Raw genomic sequence first — 21579 nt, forward strand, 5'->3', positions numbered from 1 at the left:
ACCGAGAACAGTATTAAGGAAGGCATAATAATTGATGTTATGCCCATATATCAACTGATCCTAGACTTCACTTATGTTTTTGAAGATTTTATTTACTTATTTGAGAAAGAGGGAGAGAGAGCACAAGGGAGGGGCAGAGGGAAGAGGGAAAGGGAGAAGCAGACTCCCTAATGAGTAGGAAGCCCATTGCGGGGCTCAATCCCAGGACCCTGAGATCACAACTTGAGCCGAAGGAAGACGCTTAACCAACTGAGCTACCCAGGCACCCCCAGCTTCACTACTTTCATAATTCTTCTACCTCCTTTTCATTTTCAAGAAAAACACTGTAAGACAATGAAACAAACACAGAGTCCAGACTCAGGCAGAAGTAGGTTGAGATGCTAGCTGCAGAGCCCTGGGAACTTGGTTATGTTATTCTTTGTATAAACTGTCTATAATATGAGGACTCCACCACTTTCCTACAGGACTGATGTGACTATTACAGATCATGGAGAAAAGCATGAGGAATATGACAGCAGTTCATTAAAAAGTGGCTATTACACCTCTTTTCTGCTGTAGTTTTTAAGTCTTAACAGCTTCTAATGCTGCCAAACTGACAGAGCCTGGAGAGGAGCCTGAGATCTTGGCTCAGACATTCTAAAACTGGTTCTATAATATGTTAAGCTTACTTCTAATTTCTAAGCTATATTAGAAATGGTTAAAATTACCAAAAAGAGGATCCCTGGATAAAAGTGCATCATTAAAGCAAACAAATGGCACTAGTAAGCTACAAATTATGACACTATTCTTGTTTGTTTCTAAATCAAACACCACCTGGAATGCACATTCCCCAAGATCTAGAATATTACTGCCAGATCAAGTAACTTACATAAATCTACGCCCTCCAACAGAAATAAAAAGTTGAATTTTTAACCTAGCACTTTTCTTAATCAACATATTTTCATACACAAATAACCATTAACTCAAACTTCTGGTCCATATGAGAACACATGGATGGCTTTGTTTTCCTGTTTGTTTACCTATATAGTATTTCATTTCAGTGTCATGTTTGTTCATGAGCTCAAGAAGTCGCACTTCTATCTGGGCTTGATTCAGAAAAGCCTTCTTGTTCTTTATTATTTTAATGGCAACCCATTCTTGCTCCACACGATCATATGCCTTTACAACCTAAAAGAGAAAAAAGATGAATAATTATCTATTTCATTAATGGCCCTAATTTCACAACATTTTACAATTCACCTTAATTGTATATTCACCTAATTCTCATTTTTCTGACCTCCTTAAGTAGAAGAGGTCCTATTCATTTCCATTCAGTATCATCCATTTATTACTTTACAGTCAACTTTAAGTCAATCTTTTTTTTAAAGATTTTATTTCTTTATTTTAGAGAGAGCACGTGAGCATGACTGGTGGGAGAGGGAGAGGGAGAAGCAGCAGCAGACTCCCTGCTGAGCAGGAAGCCCCACAGAGGCTGATCCCAGAACCCCGAGATCACAACCTGAGCTACAGGCAGACGCTTGCTTAATCGACTAAGCCACCCAGGCGTCCCAAAGTCAATCTTTTCAATTTCTTTTGTATCCTTACAGTATTTCTAAATATCCACAATACTGCTTTCTTTTAACAAAGCTAGATTAACTCTCTTCCTCCAGAAATAAGTAATAAATCTTGTCAAGTGCTTTGGTTTTTTACCTTTCTTAACTGAATAACCCCACTATAAAAACAATTCTAACTCTTCTTTTAATGGGAGAAAGAACTTGGTTTAAATCTCAAGCATTCATGTAAAATATTTAAAAGGTTCTAAGTCATTTGAAAAATGTAGGTAACTTCCTAACCTTAAATTAGATTTTTATAAATTAAAACACAGATATTTAACAAAAGACAAACCTAATTAATACAAATTACCAGGAAAGTTCCATGATAAAAGTTAAAAGCCACAATCAGATGGTCTTGATAGTTACAGAATCAATGCCAAGGGAAGTAGAGAGCTCATGAGCCAATCACCATGTACGCCTCTCGTTTTAATTTTATTCATTTAAAAGGAGTTTCCTACCATTAACAAAGAGATTTACATAAAACTTAGAAAATCAATGTATAGATAAAACTATCCACAAATCAGAAACAACCCACTATAACTGATTAAATGTTAATTCATATTTATAATCTAGGTAGTCTGAACAGGCAATAGCTTTATCCATTTTCTAGCACATTCACAAAGTCTGGAGATGTAGGGAGAACCCAATGTGATTCCGATGTGTAGGCTGAGTCCCACTGGAGGGGAGGAAGAGAATGGAACATCAGTCAAGGTTAGATACACCGTCAAGGATTATAAATGGTTCAGTTAAAATCAAACTTGGAATGAAAAATGCAATTATTTCTGGTTTCACCCAATTCTAAAAAATACTATCTATTGTCTTTAAAATCAGAGACTACCTATGTAAACATCTGACCAAGTGGTTTTGATATTCTCCTGTTTCACTGACTACACTGACAGCACCAAGAGTTGCAGTTCCATGCCCAGATCCCAATGGTCTCCAGGACAAAGGCCACTAACAGGGGCCCAACTATTTACTGACTTAGCAAATAGTTAACCGGCTAAATGCTAAAGCAATGGTTTTCGACCCTGAATCACATTCAACAGGCAGTTTGAAAAAAATACAAACTGCCCAGGATCCAGTCACAGAGATTCTGATTTAACTGGCTTGGAGCCTAAGCACCAGTCCTCTCCCCACAACACACCCACCCACCCCCCCCAAAGCTCCCTGGGAAATTTCAATGTGCAATCAGGACTGACAGCAACCACTAGCTGAAGAAATGAAGGAGCCCCTTATAGGACAAGGATCTGGCAGAGATTTTAGGGAAAGTCTGACCAAGACAGTATGGAAAACATTACTGGGTGAGTGACAGGTCCGGAACCTGAACACCCCTCAGCTTAAGGCAGGCATCAGTTTGACCTGATGAGATGGGGTGTGATGTCAAATAGGCCTCTATTTTCAAAGGTCTAATTATGCTCACTTGCTCTTAGGATTTAAAGTACGAGAAAATTAAAGTGAAGAGGAGGAGAAAAACATCACTCTAAACTCAAAAGACTATTTAGGGAAAACTAAAAAAAAGGAAAACAAAGTTTAGAGAGTCTGCTGTATGGCCACAGTTTTCATGGTAGATAACACATTAGTTAGAAAAATGTCCTGTTGAAGGCAACTGCCTCAACAGGTGGTGTAATTTTCACCCCAAGATGGAGAGAGCGATCCCTCTATCTACAGTGTTGTTCATCGCCTTACTAAAAGCTGGGCCACAGAAATGCCTCTCCTTAAGAGACTGATAGAGAAGCAGAAGTTGCTTCTCACAAAAAAGTAGTATTTCATAAAAAAGGACTCCCAAAATATTGAAAAACCCTGACTCAAAGAAAAAGAGCTTACAAATCAAGGAAAAGTTCTCTGAGTTATGTACAATTCCGAAATTCCTTGAAATCATGGAAAGGGGCAGGTATTTTATGCAGGTGACATGAGGGCCCTGTAGAGCCACACTGGAATTACAGAGGTCTTCCAGCCAACCTTGTGCATATCTCCTTACAGGTTCAATAGCTACAATCTTTCTGGCTCTACACCCGTGACTGCTCATGACCTACCATCTACTTTTTGTCCTAAGCATGATTAGACTGACACAAGAAGAATTTTCCCCCACAGGTTGAAAAGAGGCATTTTTTCCTTTATCTCAGGTCAGGAACAGGTCAATAAGAGCATGCAGGTTCCATACTTAAAAAAAAACCCCAAAACAAACAAAAAAATCAAAAAAAAAAAAAAAAGGAGGTAGTTCAGGAAAAGTCCTTTTGAACCCCATTCTATCCTCATTACTGAAAAGTCAGAAGTGTTTGGACTGCAAGTTAATAATGGACTCCCCACACAGAGTTTGCAAGGCAAAGGAGACTGCGGATCAACAGTAAATCACACCTCAAACCAAACCAAACAGAGTGACTCGATGAGACAGGACCAACAAGTGGGAGCAGCTGCAGGGTCCACAGCCAGAGAAAAAGTTTCTTAAAAGTACAAGGACGAAGGTGTGATGGCTCTCAGTCTGAGCACAGCCGATACAAGAGACAAACGTATTCAGGGTTTTGTGCTTTGTACTGAGGCTGGATGGGCAGGTGAGGAGGGTAGAGCTGTGAGTGGAGGACAGGAGAGAAACGAAGTGAAACACCAGGTCTCTTGGGAAGCCCCTTCCTCACTCTTCCTGCCAGAAGCTGCTGAATTGAGCCTTTCCATCACAAACAGCCCCATCACAGTATCAGCCATACTGGTGCTGTGAGAACAGGAAGAGGAAATCCTAAAGACCATCTGCCCACTTCAAGGCCTGGGAGCAGAAGATAAGGTGAGAGAAAACCCCAGGGCCCAGCCCCTGGCTTTCCCCGACGTAAAAAAAGTGACAGGGCACCTGCTGCACTAACGGAACTCTTATCTTTCTGAAGAGGAATATCAGACAGGAAGGTAATTATTTCTAGCATCCACATCAAAGAATCATCTACAGACTACACAAAAGGGGCAGTACTTCCTATTAGTGATTACAATCTACCACTCAGTCACTAATAAGATAAGTACTAGATAGCTCGAGAGAGTAAATATGGACAAAGAAAGTATAATGGAATTTCTAGACCCGATGTAGTTTTACTAGCTTTAAAGAACTATGATAATCCAAATACTCACATACCCATTGTTTACACGTATTTACAAACACTGAAAGCATACTACTGAGGGAAAGGTGTAACAACATGATCCACTAGGAAGTTCTAATTTAGGAAATTCAGCATTTTCCATTAAATTACCTGTCCAAAGGAACCTTTGCCAATCAAGGAGTCAATTTCGTAACGATCCATCCACTTCTCTCCGTTTTTTACAATATAATCATAGTTATCATCATCATAACCATCATTGTAAACCTTCCGCTCCTTCTTATGACTAGAATCGTCTCCCTGGCCCTGTTGGTGTCTTCGCTTCTTTTTTGCATAGTAAACCTGAAATGAGAGTATACAGTGCTTACTGTATAATTTAAATCTTTGGGGGTTAGCGGGAGGCATATACATATATACACACATATATATGATATATATCAAGAACATATATGAGACAAGTCTGCCATCAGGAGGAAATTGATGAATTTTTATCCTTCATAACAAATATAAAAAAATGAAAGAATTTTTGGCTTCCTGCTCAGCAGGGAGTCTTCTTCTCCCTCTGACCCTCTTCCCTCTCGTGCTTTCTATCTCTCATTCTCTCTCTCTCTGAAATAAATAAATAAAATCTTTACAAAACAAAAAAAAAAAAACAAAAAATGAAAGAATTTTCTACAGTCGCTATTTAAATTACATAACACTGATATATAACCAATGAAAAATGTCTACCCTGAAATTCACTTTTCAATAATATTGTTTGAAATGTTTGTACATTTTATAAATAGATATGAAGTGACTAGTCCAAAGTAGCCCATTCAAGAAGACTAACGGGGCCCGATTGACATTTATTTCTTAAACTAGGGTAAAATTTGTATACAATGAGGTGGTATGGCTCTTAAGAGTTAATACGAGGGATTTGGGGGGAAAAATATATAGAGATGCCGATGTAATCAGCAAACGCCAAACCAAATAAACAGCATTTTCATCCTCCTCATGTCAATATCCTGCACGGCCTCTGCCAGTCCATCCCAATTTTACATTTGCTCTGAAGGCAAAAAGTTTTATTTTTTTTTAAGCTTTTATTTATTTATTCATGAGAGACAGAGAGAGAGGCAGAGGCAGAGGCAGAGGGAGAAGCAGGCTCCCCGCTGAGCAGGGAGCCTGATGAGGGACTGGATCCCAGGACCCTGGGATCATGACCTGAGCCGAAGGCAGATGCTTCACTGTCTGAGCTACCCAGGTGTCCCAGAAGGCAAAAAGTTTTAAATATGAAAGTTGAGATATAGATGAACTGAGATTCTACTAATACAAAAGGCCCTCTGAGACACGCCCAGTTTTTAAGCCTCTAACAAAGTGACAATTAGTGAAAACCAGCCACTCCCTCCCTTCCCCAAAACTAAAGGCCATTAATCCTGTGGCTGATCACAGTTGATTTATTTTCCTTCTATGTGTTTTTCTTACAAAACTGTTTCTAATACCAGTAAAATATAACAGGTAGACTAGGCAACAGTCCAAGTAACTGGTAACTAACTGAGGAAATTATAAGTTACATTGCATAGAATAACATCAGAACAACCCTTGTTTACAAGGTGGCCGAACAGTTAAAAACAAGCTTCATGAAAGCTACTGTTAAACTCTTGTTTCACCAAAGCTTAACAATAGCTTTGTTAACAATTTCCAGATATTAACAAACTGACATGAATAAACTGTTAATAATTTATCAGATTTTTCAAGTAATCAAAAGCTAGTTTGGCACATCTTTTCTAAACCATCAAACGTGTACAAAATCCAACTCAGACACGTTCCTCATTGAGTTCTTTCTAATCTTCTCTTGCCACACTGCCACAATAACAGAACGATACTGGCATTAAACAGCATCAAACTGCAGTAAAATTTACACATACTTAAGAACATCCTTTTAGTTAAACGGCTCTAGAGCTGGTAGAGCAGAAGCCTTTAGAAGGACAGGACGTAGGGCTCCCATGAAGAGGAAAGGAGGCACAAACATCTCCTCTTCTCCAGAAAAGCTCATTTCATGATTAATTACAGAGCTAGAGGTGAGGCTAGAAGCAAATGGCAATTAAGTCAAAGGTCTAAGACACCAGAAAAAAAATGTTATGGAAGTGAAGGGCCAAGTTGGAACAGGAGTAATTCAAGTGTTCTGGTTTTGTTTTGTTTTTTTTTACTCTATTTACATCCACCAAAGAGGCTTTCAAGTATCTTACAATAAAAGAACACACATAAAAATTTAAAACCACAGAAATATAAATATATCAAATAAACTAGGACAAATGCCTGTTAAGTGGGTATTAAATAGATCTCTGAGCTTCCTGACATCCATGGCAAAAACAGAAACAGATATATAAAAATTTAAACAAAATTCTAACATATATATAATTTTAGTGTCATTACTCCCTTCCTTTCTTCTGAGTTGTTACAGAAATAATATCTTACCATTATTAAAAACAACTTTAGAAGTTACCCCCAAGTATCTTAATTTTTGGCAGTCTCTGTTAATAGACCTTTTTTCTTTTACATGATTATAATTATATTATCTATAAATCATTAACTTACCAATAATCAGCAGTATTACAATCACTGAGAATAAAGTTTACTGTATCTAAAAGGGCCACAAAATAACTTTTCTGTCCTGGTCTATTGCAAGATAGGCTGTTAAAACAAATCAGTAGTCTTACCTCATTAATATGCTTATATGTTTTGATCAAGTCAACAGAAAGTTTTCTCAAGGGAGCAGTTGCTGGATCACGGAAGGTTTGGGGCATCCGCCTCTGTAACATGACAATATCAGGCATCACCTTAAATAGACAGAAAAGACTAGCACTTTAACTATACTTCACTGGTGTAAATCCCCTCTCTTCTGTAACCTGTGTATATGTATTTAAAAAAAAAAAAAGACATCTACATTAGAAGATTATACATTCTCTCTCAGTTATCTCTTTCAACGGATTCCAATGAGGACAACCACTGGAACAAATAAATGAAATTAGAAGATAATGTGCCAGCTGCCCAAGGCCTTCGATCTTGTTCCTCAGATTAAACAGTAGGAGCACAGACCCTCGGGGGCCAGGAGACACACAGGATGCTGCCCAAAGAGGGCTTCTCCTCCATACAAGGAAAAGCTTCTGAATTATTCCTAAAGCCTCACTTGGTTGACAGCAGGCAAAGGCAAAGACAAACCCCACGTTCAGCTACCCAGGACAGGATTTCAGGATCCACTTGGCCCCATGAAGCAAAGCAAGGTGGCCATGGAGCAGGAGCGGAGGATGGCACTGCAGAAGTGCAGCTCCCAGCACCCCTAGACCCCAGCTGAAATCTGCACTTCTTTTTTTTTTTTTTTTTAAGTGGGCTCCCCATTCCTGAGATCAAGACCTGAGCTAGGATCAAGAGTCAGACACTTAACCAACTGAGCCACCCAGGAGCCCCTGCACTTGTTTTTTTAACACAACTGAGGAAAACGTGCTCTCATGGTAACATGCCTGACCTTACCCTCCACATTCCCTTTCCCCCTTAGCACCTATCACCACCTGATATACTATATTTACTCATTACTGGTTTTAGTTTTTTCTCCTTCTCCTTCCACTACACGAAAAACTCCATGAGGTCAGGGATTCCTTTGTTCAGCGTTGTATTCCCTTTGCCTAAAACAGTGGTGGGCACGTAGATGTTTAATAAATTTTGTTGAATAAACAAATGAATCCATTATACCAAAATCTCTACTTACAATTACATTAGGAGCTGATCACAAAAAGTTCCAGAAAACACCTTAAAGCTCATGAAACTTTTAAAAACTAATTTCAACCATATTCCATCAACAACCCCCCACCCCCCGCCCCAATCCTAAACTGCATCACCTTCATCATCCAATAAGTAGTCAGAGTTCAACTGTGAGCTTCCTGCTAGATGGGGGACAGAGCAGGGACCACCCTCCATACACATACTGGAATGGCATGTCAACGATCCTGGACTACCATTCATACCCCACTCTTCCACCAGTAAAGGGGTCCCAACTGGGATCAACAGATCCTCAAAACCAATTAATTATATCAAGGTACCTACAGTCACCACCACTAGCCATCCGTGGGGGTTCCTGTCTGGCTCTCACAGACACTTAAGGCAGTAAAATCTACTGAGCCAGAAGCCCCTAGAGCACAGCCCCTCTCCAAGGATGCTCAGGTCAATCTGACATGCGGAGAGACAGCAAACGCGTCATACCAAGGCCTCACAGAAATGTCTGGAGTTTGGGATAATTAACCAACTTAACCCACACTAACAAAAAAAGAGAGTTGGTCTGTAAGGTGCCAGTGGACCTAACAGGAAAGAATCACCATCCCCTTGGTATGAAAAGATGGAATGATCATGGCAGTTTCCCAGATACATGTTCTCTGAAACCAACATTAACTTTAGTTTCCTCTGCCTCTATACTCAAACTCTAAAAAGCTGTTATCCAGGTGGTAAATTTACTGAATTACTATAGTAAGTTATTAATTAACTTTTCTCATGATCCTCTCCTCCTTAAGGTTCCAAATAAGGTTTAAGGGGGTAAAAATCTTCAGTGGTTGTAACTACTTATCTGAAAAGATAGCAGCAATTAATAATTCAATCTGAATTACTGAATTTTTCAAATATATACAGTTTCATAGTATAAGAATAAAATGTCCTGTGAACCTCACTGTACATATTCAGAGTATGTACAGTGAGGTTCACAGGACATTTTATTCTTATACTATTCCTTAGAGATGTAATTTAATGAATAAACAATATTGGTAATAAACATGTCGATTATTTTTATGTTAATGAATTCTATAAGCATTTAAAATACTGGAAAAGGTTTCCCTTCACAAATTTCCTTTTTTATTTTTTAAGACCCTGGCATTGTTTCCATGCAGGGAATTTACTCCAACAAGACCCTTCTTGGGAGTGCTGGAACGCAGCCGCACCCCACTATGAGGTCTCACAGAACCTCAACCAGTGAGGTATTATGTTACTACTGTAAGAGAAGTCGACAGAAGGTATAACTGCTAGAAACAAATGAATTACTTAAGTCATTAATAATAAAGTAAGAGTAGCAAGCATTTGCTACACACTCTGTTAGGAGCATACACATTTTTGCATCTCTCATATAATCCTCTCAACAGTCTCCTGCGAATGAGTAGTTTTCTTGTCACCAGCTTACAAATGCGAAACCCAAGTCTCTGATGTGAACTGCGTGCCCAAAGTTCCCCAGCTCATAGAGAGCACAGGTAACATGGGATCCAAGATCCTGCAAAGTCCGAGGCTCTACACCATAACACTGGGCCAAGAGGTCCTGGTCATGTTTAGGCCTTGATTCTAACCCTTTTAGTTGAGTCATTTTTAGGCTACTTGTAGGACAACATAATTGAGTTATGCTTAATAATTAACACCAACAAAATAAGCATATGAATATATTAAAAATAGTCATATACAAAACTGGGAATGTGTTTTAAGTTTTTAACTTGCCCATCTACAATTCCACTGGTGTTTCAAACATCTGAAAAACAGAACCAGTGACTACATCTTTCCAGGAATAATTATTCTCACTCAAAACACCAAAATCACACAATCAAGACACCAATCTTTAATATACGGGACATATAAGAAACTGGATAGGAACATAATTTTGACTGAGTAATGACGGTTTTCCCACGCTCAATATGTGTGCCGTGTGCCTGGCATTTTATAAAATAATGCTAACCTCTTCCAAAGTTGGCCAACTCTGCCTATGAGGCCAAATGATTAGCTAATTCTAAATACCTTACTTTTCTTATGTACTTCTCACAACAGAAATTACTACTTCACGAGTATCTGTATACATAAACCAGATGTATTCTGCCCACAATCGGCCTTCAGACCAGACTACATTTCATTGTTGCAAATAGCACCTTGTACAGAGCAAGTGCCCAAACTTTATGGAAAGAACAAACTAAATTCTACAAACTAAGTAACACTCCCTTCACTAACTTTCATTGTGATTTCATGTTAGGTAGTCAAATCTTCTTTCGATACTGTGCTGCTGTAAGCACAAATCCACAATTAGGAAAAAAACATTTCCAAACACTTCATTACACATCTACACTGGATTCAAGGCTGGCCCCTAAGCATTTAATGCTTTCTCCCTTTCCTGCTTCTTATCATCACAAAGCCAGAAGAATGTAGAGGAACAGAGCAAGCTCCCTTCTTCCCTTCCACAGTTAGAAGAAAACCCATGGTGTTCAGAGAACCCAGGAAGGAGCTCATCAGGCTGAAAGGGGCTGCTCCCGTCCCTCAGCTGCCCCAAATGTTCCCATAGCAAAATGGCAAGTTGATGAGCTATCCTACTGCTGCCTCAAGCTATCTGGCTCCGGAGTTAGAAAAACCCACATCCCCAGTGCTCACAGTTCTTGGACCTTTCTGGGTGCAAACACAGATCACAAAGTGAAGAAAAGCACAGTTTGCATACCCTGCTTAAATCAGTTACAAGAGCTAAAACAATTTTTTTTTTCTTGAAAAGATTCCATAGTGTAAGCTGCAGGAATTTATTTAAAAACTGTTTTCTTCAGTGTGGAGGTGCCTCAAAAAATTAAAAAGAGAGCTACCCTATGACCCAGCAATTGCACTGCTGGGTATTTACCCCAAAGACACAGATGTTGTGAAAAGAAGGGGCACCTGCACCCCAATATTCATAGCAGCAATGTCTGCAATAGCCAAACTGTGGAAAGAAACGAGATGCCCTTCCACAGACGAATGGATAAAGGTGTGGTCCATATATACAATGGAATATTACTCAGCCATCAGAAAGGATGAACACCCAACTTTTACATCAACATGGATGGGACTGGAGGAGATTATGCCAAGTGAAATAAGTCAAGCAGAGAAAGTCAATTATCATATGGTTTCACTTATTTGTGGAACATAAGGAATACCATGGAGGACATTAGGAGAAGGAAGGGAAAAATGAAGGTGGGGGAATTGGACGGAGAGATGAACCATGAGAGACTATGGACTCTGAGAAACAAACTGAGGGTTCTAGATGGGAGGGGGGTGGGGGGATGGGCTAGCCTGGTGATGGGTATTAAGGAGGGCACGTTCTGCATGGAGCACTGGGTGTTACACGAAAACAATGAATCGTGCCTGGATCACCACATCAAAAGCTAATGAGGTATTGTACAGTGACTAACTTAATAAAATAAAATAAAATTTTAAATTTAAAAAAATAAATAAAAACTGTTTTCTAGCTTAATAATACCTACTCTATCCATTTCATTATATTTATCTCATATTTTCATATATAATGAAGAATTAGGAACACTATTTTCTGCCTTTCTTGCTATTTTGAGAGCTACTGATACAGCTGAAAACCACAGGTAGCACACACCCAGAGTACCGGTAGAGTCTAAGAACTATGGAAGGTACTGTGAAAATGCTCACGGCTCAAAGGGACCAAGCATTCCTAACATCAAGTATACTTTTCTACAATTACTTTTACTACATTTCTCTTGCTTCCTAAATTTATCTTTTGAACAAAACTGGGCACACCACTCAGTGCTCGCTTCGGCAGCACATATACTAAAACACACCACTCATATAACCAGAAAAGAAATATTAAAGTTAGCTCATTTCAATTACTTGTTCAAAAAATCTTTGGGGGGGGGAACCCTGATAGGATGATTAATAAGAAACCATTGAAATCAAGTAAAAAAATTATGTAAGTTTACAGCTAGACTTAAGTTTAGAGAAATTTAGGTTTGGAGGGGGGGTTACAGTCTAAGGTCCCAATCTTACATTCAAGGAACAGACAGAAGGGCCCATGTGAACTGACTCACCTCACACAACTACATCATGAGTCAAGACCTTGAGCCCATGTCTTAGGACTTGCATACCAAGCCGCATCACCACACAGTTTTAGTGTTTTACACTTCAGTTATGAGAAAAACTTCTTCTAATCTGCCTCATTAGGTTCAGAAATTTCTGGGGTTGGTAGAAATATCTGGCTGAATACTGTTACTTAAAAGACATTCTTTTTACATCATATGAATCTTTAAAAATATTTTATAACTTAAAATGGAAATACTAAATGAATTATTTATTTTAAAAATCACCCACAAATGTTAGTTGTATCTAAAAACAGGTACTGCGCTAACTGAATTACCTACTACAATAATAAAACCACAAAGTAACTCTAAAGGACTGGAATTTTTTCTAGCCCTCCGTAGACACCGGTGTTATAGAACAGAAGAGCACTGTGTCTAAGAAGAAAAGAACCTGGCCTGGACCTCCAAGTCTACTGCTTCAACACTTGGAGAAGTCACAGATGGAAGCTCAGTCCGTTCAGCTGTAAAATATTAAAAACAGGCACCCTGCCTGAGAGGCTGCTTTTTGAACTGAGAAAATGAATCCAAACATACTGCTTCTTAAAAGTACAGGTGACTCTTGAGCAATGCGGGAGTTAGGAACACCAACCCCCCACCCCATGCAATTGAAAATCCATGTGTAACTTTTGACTCTCCAAAAACTTAGTTACTTATAGCCTACTGCTGACCAGAAGCCTTGCCAATAAACAGCTGATTAACACATACTTCATTTATTATACACTCTATTCTTACAGTAAAGTAAGCTAGAGAACGGAAACTATTACTAAGAAAATCATAAGGAAGAAAAATACATTTACATTACTGTATTTATCAAAAAAAAAAAATCCACGTCTAAGTGGGTTCGCTCAATTCAAACCTGTTGTTCAAGGGCCAACTGTACCATGCAAAGATTCGTTGTGCTATTACTACTTTTTGGATGTCCACAGAACTTTCTTCTGGTATACAAACACTTTCCAGCTTTGAACATTTGACCAATTCTCAAACATACACCTCAATTTACTACATAAAACAAATTCTTAGGTCTTGCCATAATTCATCTTATTATTAACTACGAATGTTATTCACATGCTACACACATTTTATAAATGCAAAGCCAGATCAACTACTGACAAAAATCTTAATACATACAAGGGATGCCCCCTAATCATAATGCTACTTTACTATAGCCAATTTCATTAAAACCACATACTACTGAAATAGCAATAAAGCACATTTCCTTCAAACAATCCAGCATAAGAAATACACTGACATTTTCCAAGTTTCTGATCAATATTTGATATAGTAAATGACCTAAAGAAAACAGTGGCAACCCCAATTCCTATGTGCATGGAAAAAATCCTTGGTCAGCGTTCATCATATCCTCCATCCCAGTGGGGAAAGAAATTTTACCTCAACCATAGTTAGTAAAAAAAAAAAAAAAAATTCTCCCAAACCAAAAAATCAATGTAGCAATGAATGCAGTTAATTCAGGAAATATTATGAATGCGCACCTACAGACTTGCACATACACATACATGTATGTATAGCGAGAGATTTCCACACTTATTCTGTTAACCACCCATTAAAAAAAAAAAAAAAAAAAAAACCGGCTGAATCTCTAGTCTGAATATTAAAATGACCAGCAAGGTTAATTTGCATTACGTTTTTTTTTTTCATTTTAAGAAGTTTCATACTTACTGTGTTAACTGTGCACTAAAGTAGTTTATAACATCATAAAATCAGCTCTGTAAGTTTCTGATAATGGTGGACTCTAACTTGTTTTCCTATAACTTTATTCTTCTACTTACCCACCTTTTCATAAAAATAAGCTTTCAGTTTCTTCATTTTAACTAATATTTTTTAAAAATAACTTTTTCCCTCCCTATTACAGAATAAGAGAATGTGGCTGTGGTTTATGAGTGTTTTTTAATTAAGTGGGACACACAGGAAAAAAAAGCCAAAAAACTTTTTAATGTATACTTATCATCTCTCGTCAATCCAGAATCTCATGTGGCATGTAAAACTGAAAACCATTAAACCATTTTTGTCTATTTACTGTTCTCCCATTTTAAGGAATAAACTACCACACCACCAAATAATTTCTGATACGTCATAAACTTACCTGGTTAGTTAGAGGTTGCTGAATCTGGTCAGAATAAGATAAGGCAGAAACCTGTTGGTCACTTATGTTTGGCTGGCGACGGTCACTGTACTGATGTGAATGGGGCATCTGTCCAGCCATCTGAAGGCCAGCAGCATGGAATGAAAATGACGGTGCAAGCCGAACAGATGAAGGTTTGCATGCTGAAGTCTCTCCTCCTACGAGAAGACAACAAGTGAAGTTGAAAGGATGTATTTATATCCTAATGTCTGCATCTTTTGACCTGATAGCGCCTTCCATAAGGACCTTAGGATGTTCGAACATATTAAAAACTTTTCAAACTACAAAGTGCAAACAAGAAACTACACTTGACACAACAGTCCTATGTTGAACGGTATAAAATATAGTGATTTAAGTGAGTGTCTATAAATCTGTACTAAGAGAAAATCTTAAGTAAATCTTTTTGTAAAGCAAAAGGAATAACAACCCTTAATACTTATTTTCACTTATGAGATTTTCATCGAGAACTGTTACGCTGCACAAGTAATCTTTGATTTCTTGAGAAAGGCCTCTCCGATGATCAGCTCCTTTGAAACCAATTCAGAGGAACACTGTTGAGATGCTGCTTTGGCACCTGCCAGGTGTATGCAATCAATATTCCAGCATCCCCCAAACCAAGTGAAAGATTTGTCTTAATGGTGCTCACCACTGACACCGGTAATTAAAAGTTGAGCATACAAACACACAGGCACAAATTCACAGGATGCTGGATTCCTCCAAACTCTTCTGACACAGTCCTAAGAGCACCCAGACCTGGCAAGCTCACTGCAAGTGTGAATGGCCAATAATTACCCCACAAGTAGGCTTGGGACCGCAGTCATGATTTTCATCACAGACATGGAAAATTAACACTTGGTCAAAAGTACTTGGTAGCGGGCGCCTGGGTGGCTCAGTTGGTTAAGCGACTGCCTTCGGCTCAGGTCATGATCCTGGAGTCCCGGGATCGAGTCCCACATCGGGCTCCCTGCTCAGCAGGGAGTCTGCTTCTCCCTCTGACCCTCTTCCCTCTCATGCTTTCTATCTCTCATTCTCTCTCTCTCTCAAATAAATAAATAAAATCTTTAAAAAAAAAAAAGTACTTGGTAGCTAACTAATAAAAGTTAATTCTTCTTTAAAAAAAGAAAGAAAAGAAAAAAGAACTTTCTTCCTAAATTTAACCACACTTTTAATCACAGACTAAAGCCAAAAGGTGAAGTGCCAAACCCTGGTCAACAAACTGAGGACGCAGAATTCTTGTGCTTGTCTTCCTGAATAAACCAGCTAACTCCAACCATACAACAGACTATACTGTTCAGCACCATGGTACTTTTGCTAAAGTACTATTTGAGACATACAAGAGCACTGACCCAACAGTGCAGAGCACGGATGTTCAGCCAGACTGCTGCAGTTTGAAATTTCAGCTCCACGCTTACTGGCTGTGTGGCCTTGCACACCTAATTTCCTAAAAAATGAGAGTAGTATCTACCTCAAAAGCCTGTGGTGAAGGTTAAGTGCTTTCATATGTGTAAAATACTTAGAATAGCTCTGGCAATTAATAAATGGCCCAATATTAGCTGCAACTGCTGTATTGTGATGTACAGTAAAGGATGATGGAGGGAGTACCCACTTTTGTGGGGCTAACGACCTCTAATGGAATGTCACATAGACTCCCCAAACTGAAGAGAACAAAGCTCAATTCTCTCAAAATACAAGTTCCAATTCTTTTTCTACCACAGCAAATGACACCGTCTTCCACCCAGTCGACCAGAATCAAAGCTCCTGGAGTCAAGTGAGAGTTCTTTTCCTTCACAGACTAACCTCATGCAAATAGCCACCCAATCTTGCTGGTTCTATCTCCCATAATATTCAAATACAGTCACTTCTCATCTCCACTAACTCATGCGTCACTTAGAGGACTAAAACAGATTCCTGCCCATTTCTGATTTCTTCAGTAAGATACTAGAGTGACTTTTCTAAAGTGCACATCTCAAGGCCTATACGTGACTATAACCTGCCTTTGGCACTGCCTTCAGACCTTAGCTTCTGTCTCCTTCCATTACAGTATGAGGTCCCTAACGGACCCACAGTACATGATCAATAAATATTTGCTGAACAAGTAAAAGAACAGTGTTACTATCATCAAAGACGGGGTAATTTTCTAAGCATTTCATTACTCATACTAAAAAAATACAATCAATTTAATTACATAGAACGTTGTTCAGTTAAAAAAAAAAAACGGGGGGGGGGCACCTGGGTAGCTCAGTCAGTTAAGTGTCTGCCTTCAGCTCAGGTCATGACAACTGGGCTCTCTCCTCAGTGAGGAGTCTGCTTCTCCCTCTCCCTCTCCGTCTGTGCTCTCTCTCAAATAAATAAATAAAATCTTTTTTAAAAAACTGGGAATTTATCCTAAGGATGCAATCGAGGATGCTCAGAAAGACAGGGAAGAATGTTTATCCTGGTATTGCCCACAACAGCAAAAAAAAAAAAAAAAAAAAGGAAACCTAAATGTCAAGTAATGGAGGGAAAGGGAGGCTTCACATTTGCGTGTCAAAAATCACAAAAAAAACTGGGAAGGAATATAAACATACATAAAAAAGATTGAGTTCTTCGATATATAAACAGCTCTTATAAATAAACCATAAAAACAGTAAGGCTCTAAATGACAAATAAATAAACCATAAACCATAAAAACAGTAAGGCTCTAAATGACAAATTACTTAACCACTCTAGGTCTTAGTTTCCCTATCTATGCAGCAGAGTTATTATTATACTAACCCTATTCCCTTAGGTCTATTATGAAGTTTTTAAAATAAGACACCACAAGTAAGCCATGAATAATGGATCCTAGTACTTTAAAAAAATATTAGCTTCTATTATCAATGTCATTATTATAGACTATGTTTAAACTTACTTATATAGAAATAAGTATAAAATCATTAGTATATAGCTTAAATGATTATCAACTGAACCTGTGACAAGGGAAAAAAAAATGGCCATCATACCAGAAACCCCCCAACACCACTCCATGACCCTCTCAATCAATACCCAATTTCCTCTACCCCAAAGTTACTATCTTGACCTCCAAAACCAGATTAGTTATAACTCCACATAAATGGGTTTGTTCACTTCATGTTATGTTCGTAAGTTGTGGTTTATTCATTAACATTACTTTTTGATATCCCATCATGTGAACACGTGATGATTTACTTATCTCTTTGACTTCTGATTGACAATTGGATTATTTCTAGTTTAGAGCTATTATAAATAATGCCACCAGGAAGAGTCTTGTTAAGTGTCTTTTGGTATATATAGAGATGCTGTTCTGCTGTTTTTCCCCTAGCAGTGTATGAAAAATCCCCTCTGTTTCATTCCTTCACTAACACTTAGAATCATTATTCTTTCTAATTTGCAACCATTACTGGAGGTGTGTAGTGGTACTCCACTAAGAGTTGAACTTGTATTTTCCCAGTGACTATGATCATCTTTTGATTTATTTAAGGCCAGTTAAATACCCACTTCTGTGAAAAGCCCATTCAAGTTGCTTTTCCATTTTTCTATCAAGAAAGTTTTTTTCTTATACATTTCTAAAACTTAAAACATTCTGTTTGTAACATATTTTGGGTATGAGCCCTTTATTGGCTGTAAGTGGTTTGCACTGTCACCCTCTTAATGGTGTTTTTTAACCAGCACAATGTCTTAATTTTATCACCTTTTGTTTTAGAATTAGTATTTTTGGTGTCCATTTAAGAAATGTTCCCTTATACCAAAGTGATCAAGAAATTCTACATTACCTTCTACAGTTGAGTTTCACCATTCACATCCAGATGGACAATGCTCTTGGATTGGATTTCTGTGCACGTGTACCAGAGGAATCAAGTTCCATTCCCCCACCACAACCCCAAACGGACATTCGATTGACTCAGGACCAATTATTAAAAAGATAAACTTTCCCCTGCTGCTCCGCAATGCCATCTTTATCATAAATGACATGCCCGGGGCGCCTGGGTGGCTCAGTCATTAAGCGTCTGCCTTTGGCTCAGGGCATGATCCCAGGTCGAGCCCCACGTTGGGCTCCCTGCTCCGCAGGAAGCCTGCTTCTCCCTCTCCCACTCCCCCTGCTTGTGTTCCCTCTCTCACTTTCTGTCAAATAAATAAATAAAATCTTTTTTAAAAAAATAAAGAAATAAACGACATTCCCGTATGTGTTTAGATCTGGTTTTAGATTCTCTATTCTGTTCTACTGGACACAGACCTACCTAGATTTCTTAAAACTTTGTGTAAGAACCAGCTAGTTTTAATATCCAGTAAAGAATTTTGTGGTTCCTCAAGAATGGTTTGGTTAGGGGTGCCTGGGTAGCTCAGTCGTTACACGTCTGCTTCAGCTCAGGTCATGATCCCGGGGTCCTGGGATCGAGCCCCGCATCGGGCTCCCTGCTCTGCGGGAGACCTGCTACTCCCTCTCCCACTCCCCCTGCTTGTGTTTCCCCTCTCTCTCTGTCAAATAAATAAATAAAATCTTTAAAAAAATTTTAAAAATAAAAAAAGAATGGCTTGGTTATTCCTAGCCCTTTGCATGCCCATGTATGATTTAGAATTAACTCATCAACAAAATCACAGAACAAAAAAACACACGTTGGCACTGTGGTTGAAACTGCACATGATCCAATCAATTATGTGCATTAAACTGAACAGTGGACTGTTCAATAGTTCTTTGCAATGATGAATTTATCAACATTGTCTAATAGGCAGCTACTAGCACTACTAGGCATTTGAACAGTTTTATTTTTTCCTTCCTAATTCTTATTCTTCCTCTCGCCTTATTCTACTTGCTGCTGTCCCTCTAATACAGTGATAATCAGAAGAGGAGATACTGGTACTACTGTCTTACTCCCAATCTCAGGAAGTAAGCTTTCAACATTTCTCTCATATTGTGGTTGCTGTAGGTTTTTAATGGATAACCATTATCAGATGAATCAAGTTCCTTTCTAGTCCTAGTTTGCTAAAACTTTTTCCTCACAAATGGATGCTGAATTTTATTAAATGCTTTTTCTGCACCCATTTTAATGACATCAGTTTTCTGATCTACACATTAACATGGTGAAATACACTGACTGATTTTTTTAATGTTAAACTGACTTTGCATTTCCTGGAACACAGTTTGTTCATGATAATCCTTTTTGTGATAGATTCACTGATGAAACCATCTGGCCCTAAGAGTTTTCTTTGTGGGTAGTTAAAAGTTAATAATTAATTAAAAGTTGTCTTTCTTTAATAGGACTACTCAAATTTCATATTTCCTGGTGTGTCTGTTCTGATAAGTTGTAGTTTTCTAATAGTATATCTTCATCTACATTTCAGACACACTGGCATCAAGCTCTTCATTATACCCTCTAAGCTTTTCTATCAAGATGTAGGTATAATTGTAGTGATATCCCCTTCAATTCAGCTCTGGTTAACGAGGCCTTCTCCTACCTTGTGATCAGTTTAATCAAAAGTTTACTAATTTTATTAAGTAACCTCTTTTATATAGGGTTTTCTATTTCTGCTCTCATCTTATTCTATCAATTAGCAAGAGAGGTATATTAAAAATACTCCGTTTAAGCATGTTATTAGATTACATAAATTTAGGGTTGTTCCACCTTCCTGATGAATAAAACCTTCAGCATCATAAACAGCCCTTCTTTACTTCCAGTAATACTTCTCCTTGTCCAGTATTAGTATGGCTGTACCACGCTTTCTCTTACTCTTTGTGCGGTGTGCCTTCTGTCCACCCTTTACTGTCAACTCCCCGTTCCCTTATTATTTTAGATTTGTCTCTTATAAACAGTTTAAAGTTTATAAGTTTATTTAATTTATGAATGTACACTAATAAGAGTACATAAGTACACTATAACGATACTACACTAGCACACTGTAACACATAACTGTAAGCTTAGCCAATATACGAATGTACACTAATAACCTTTCTATGTATTCCAACCATTTTATGTTCCTTTCTTACCCTCTGCTGGACTGAAATTTCTATACCTCCCCGACACGCAAATTATTTTATTATTTTTTAGTTATCTTATACATTATAATATAGATTACTATCTTTGACTCATAAAAATCTAATTATTGTATACTATTGTTGACTTAGGTATGTATACACACACACACACACACACATACACACACACACACACACACACACAATCATGAGACTTCAACTCATCATCCAGCATGGGTAGAATCAGACTCAGAGATACATTTGGAGGGAGAGATGGATGGATAAATTTTGTGATATCCAGAGAGCTATGAAAGAAATACAAAGAAATGGCTAGCTGTTACTTATTATGGTGATACTAGCCTCCTAAAATATGTGTTTTATTTTCTGAATCTAGATCCAATCAATTATGTGCATTAAATTCAACAAGCACTGAGAGGTTACTATGGCAGTGTTTGGGAGTGACAGTGACACCCATGATCTGTAATAGCACCTCACAAACTTTAATGTTCTTACAAATTGCCTTTGAATCCTATTAAAAATGCAGATTCTGATTCAGTACATCTAGGATAGGGCTTGAGAGTCTACATTTCTAACAAGCCACCAGATGATGCCAATGCTGCATCTAAAAAACAATATAATTGCTTAACTTAATAAAAGAAAGCTATTTTCCAACTAATCCAAGTAGCAGATAATCCAAACATAAACTATAATCCTGACTACCCAATACACCACAGGGCTGATTTCCTCCCCCCCAATAGATTTGCCTTCCTAGTTAGATATTTGGTTTTTTTTTTTAATCATTATTAAAACACTAATACACATTCCTGTGCAGAAGGGTGGTATACTAGGTGACAAAGAATCCAATGTTCTTTTTAAATTTTACTGTAGGTAATTTGAACATGGGTTAACAAGAAATAAC

The 21579-nt window shown here is 38.1% G+C and overlaps 1 protein-coding gene across 6 annotated transcripts in view; it reads right to left on the reverse strand.

Moving 5' to 3' along the window:
* The window catches only part of DYRK1A (dual specificity tyrosine phosphorylation regulated kinase 1A), a 150276-nt gene that overhangs the window by 25447 nt on the left and 103250 nt on the right, over positions 1-21579 (reverse strand). For 5 of the 6 annotated variants that reach the window (XM_073890089.1, XM_073890152.1, XM_025871446.2 and 2 more), the window contains 4 exons: positions 14654-14850; positions 7360-7479; positions 4817-5005; positions 1020-1167 (listed from right to left, as the gene is read on the reverse strand). In XM_073890089.1, coding sequence (XP_073746190.1) covers positions 1020-1167; positions 4817-5005; positions 7360-7479; positions 14654-14850 — 654 coding nt within the window. Of the gene's footprint in view, positions 1-1019; positions 1168-4816; positions 5006-7359; positions 7480-14653; positions 14851-21579 lie in introns of those variants that run through there. The other variant, XM_025871476.2, reaches the window with a different exon arrangement.

The sequence above is a fragment of the Callorhinus ursinus genome, unplaced genomic scaffold, assembly GCF_003265705.2.
Source record: "Callorhinus ursinus isolate GAN/ISIS: 27379988/994484 unplaced genomic scaffold, GSC_fseal_2.0 scaffold1, whole genome shotgun sequence".
NCBI lineage: Eukaryota > Metazoa > Chordata > Mammalia > Carnivora > Otariidae > Callorhinus > Callorhinus ursinus.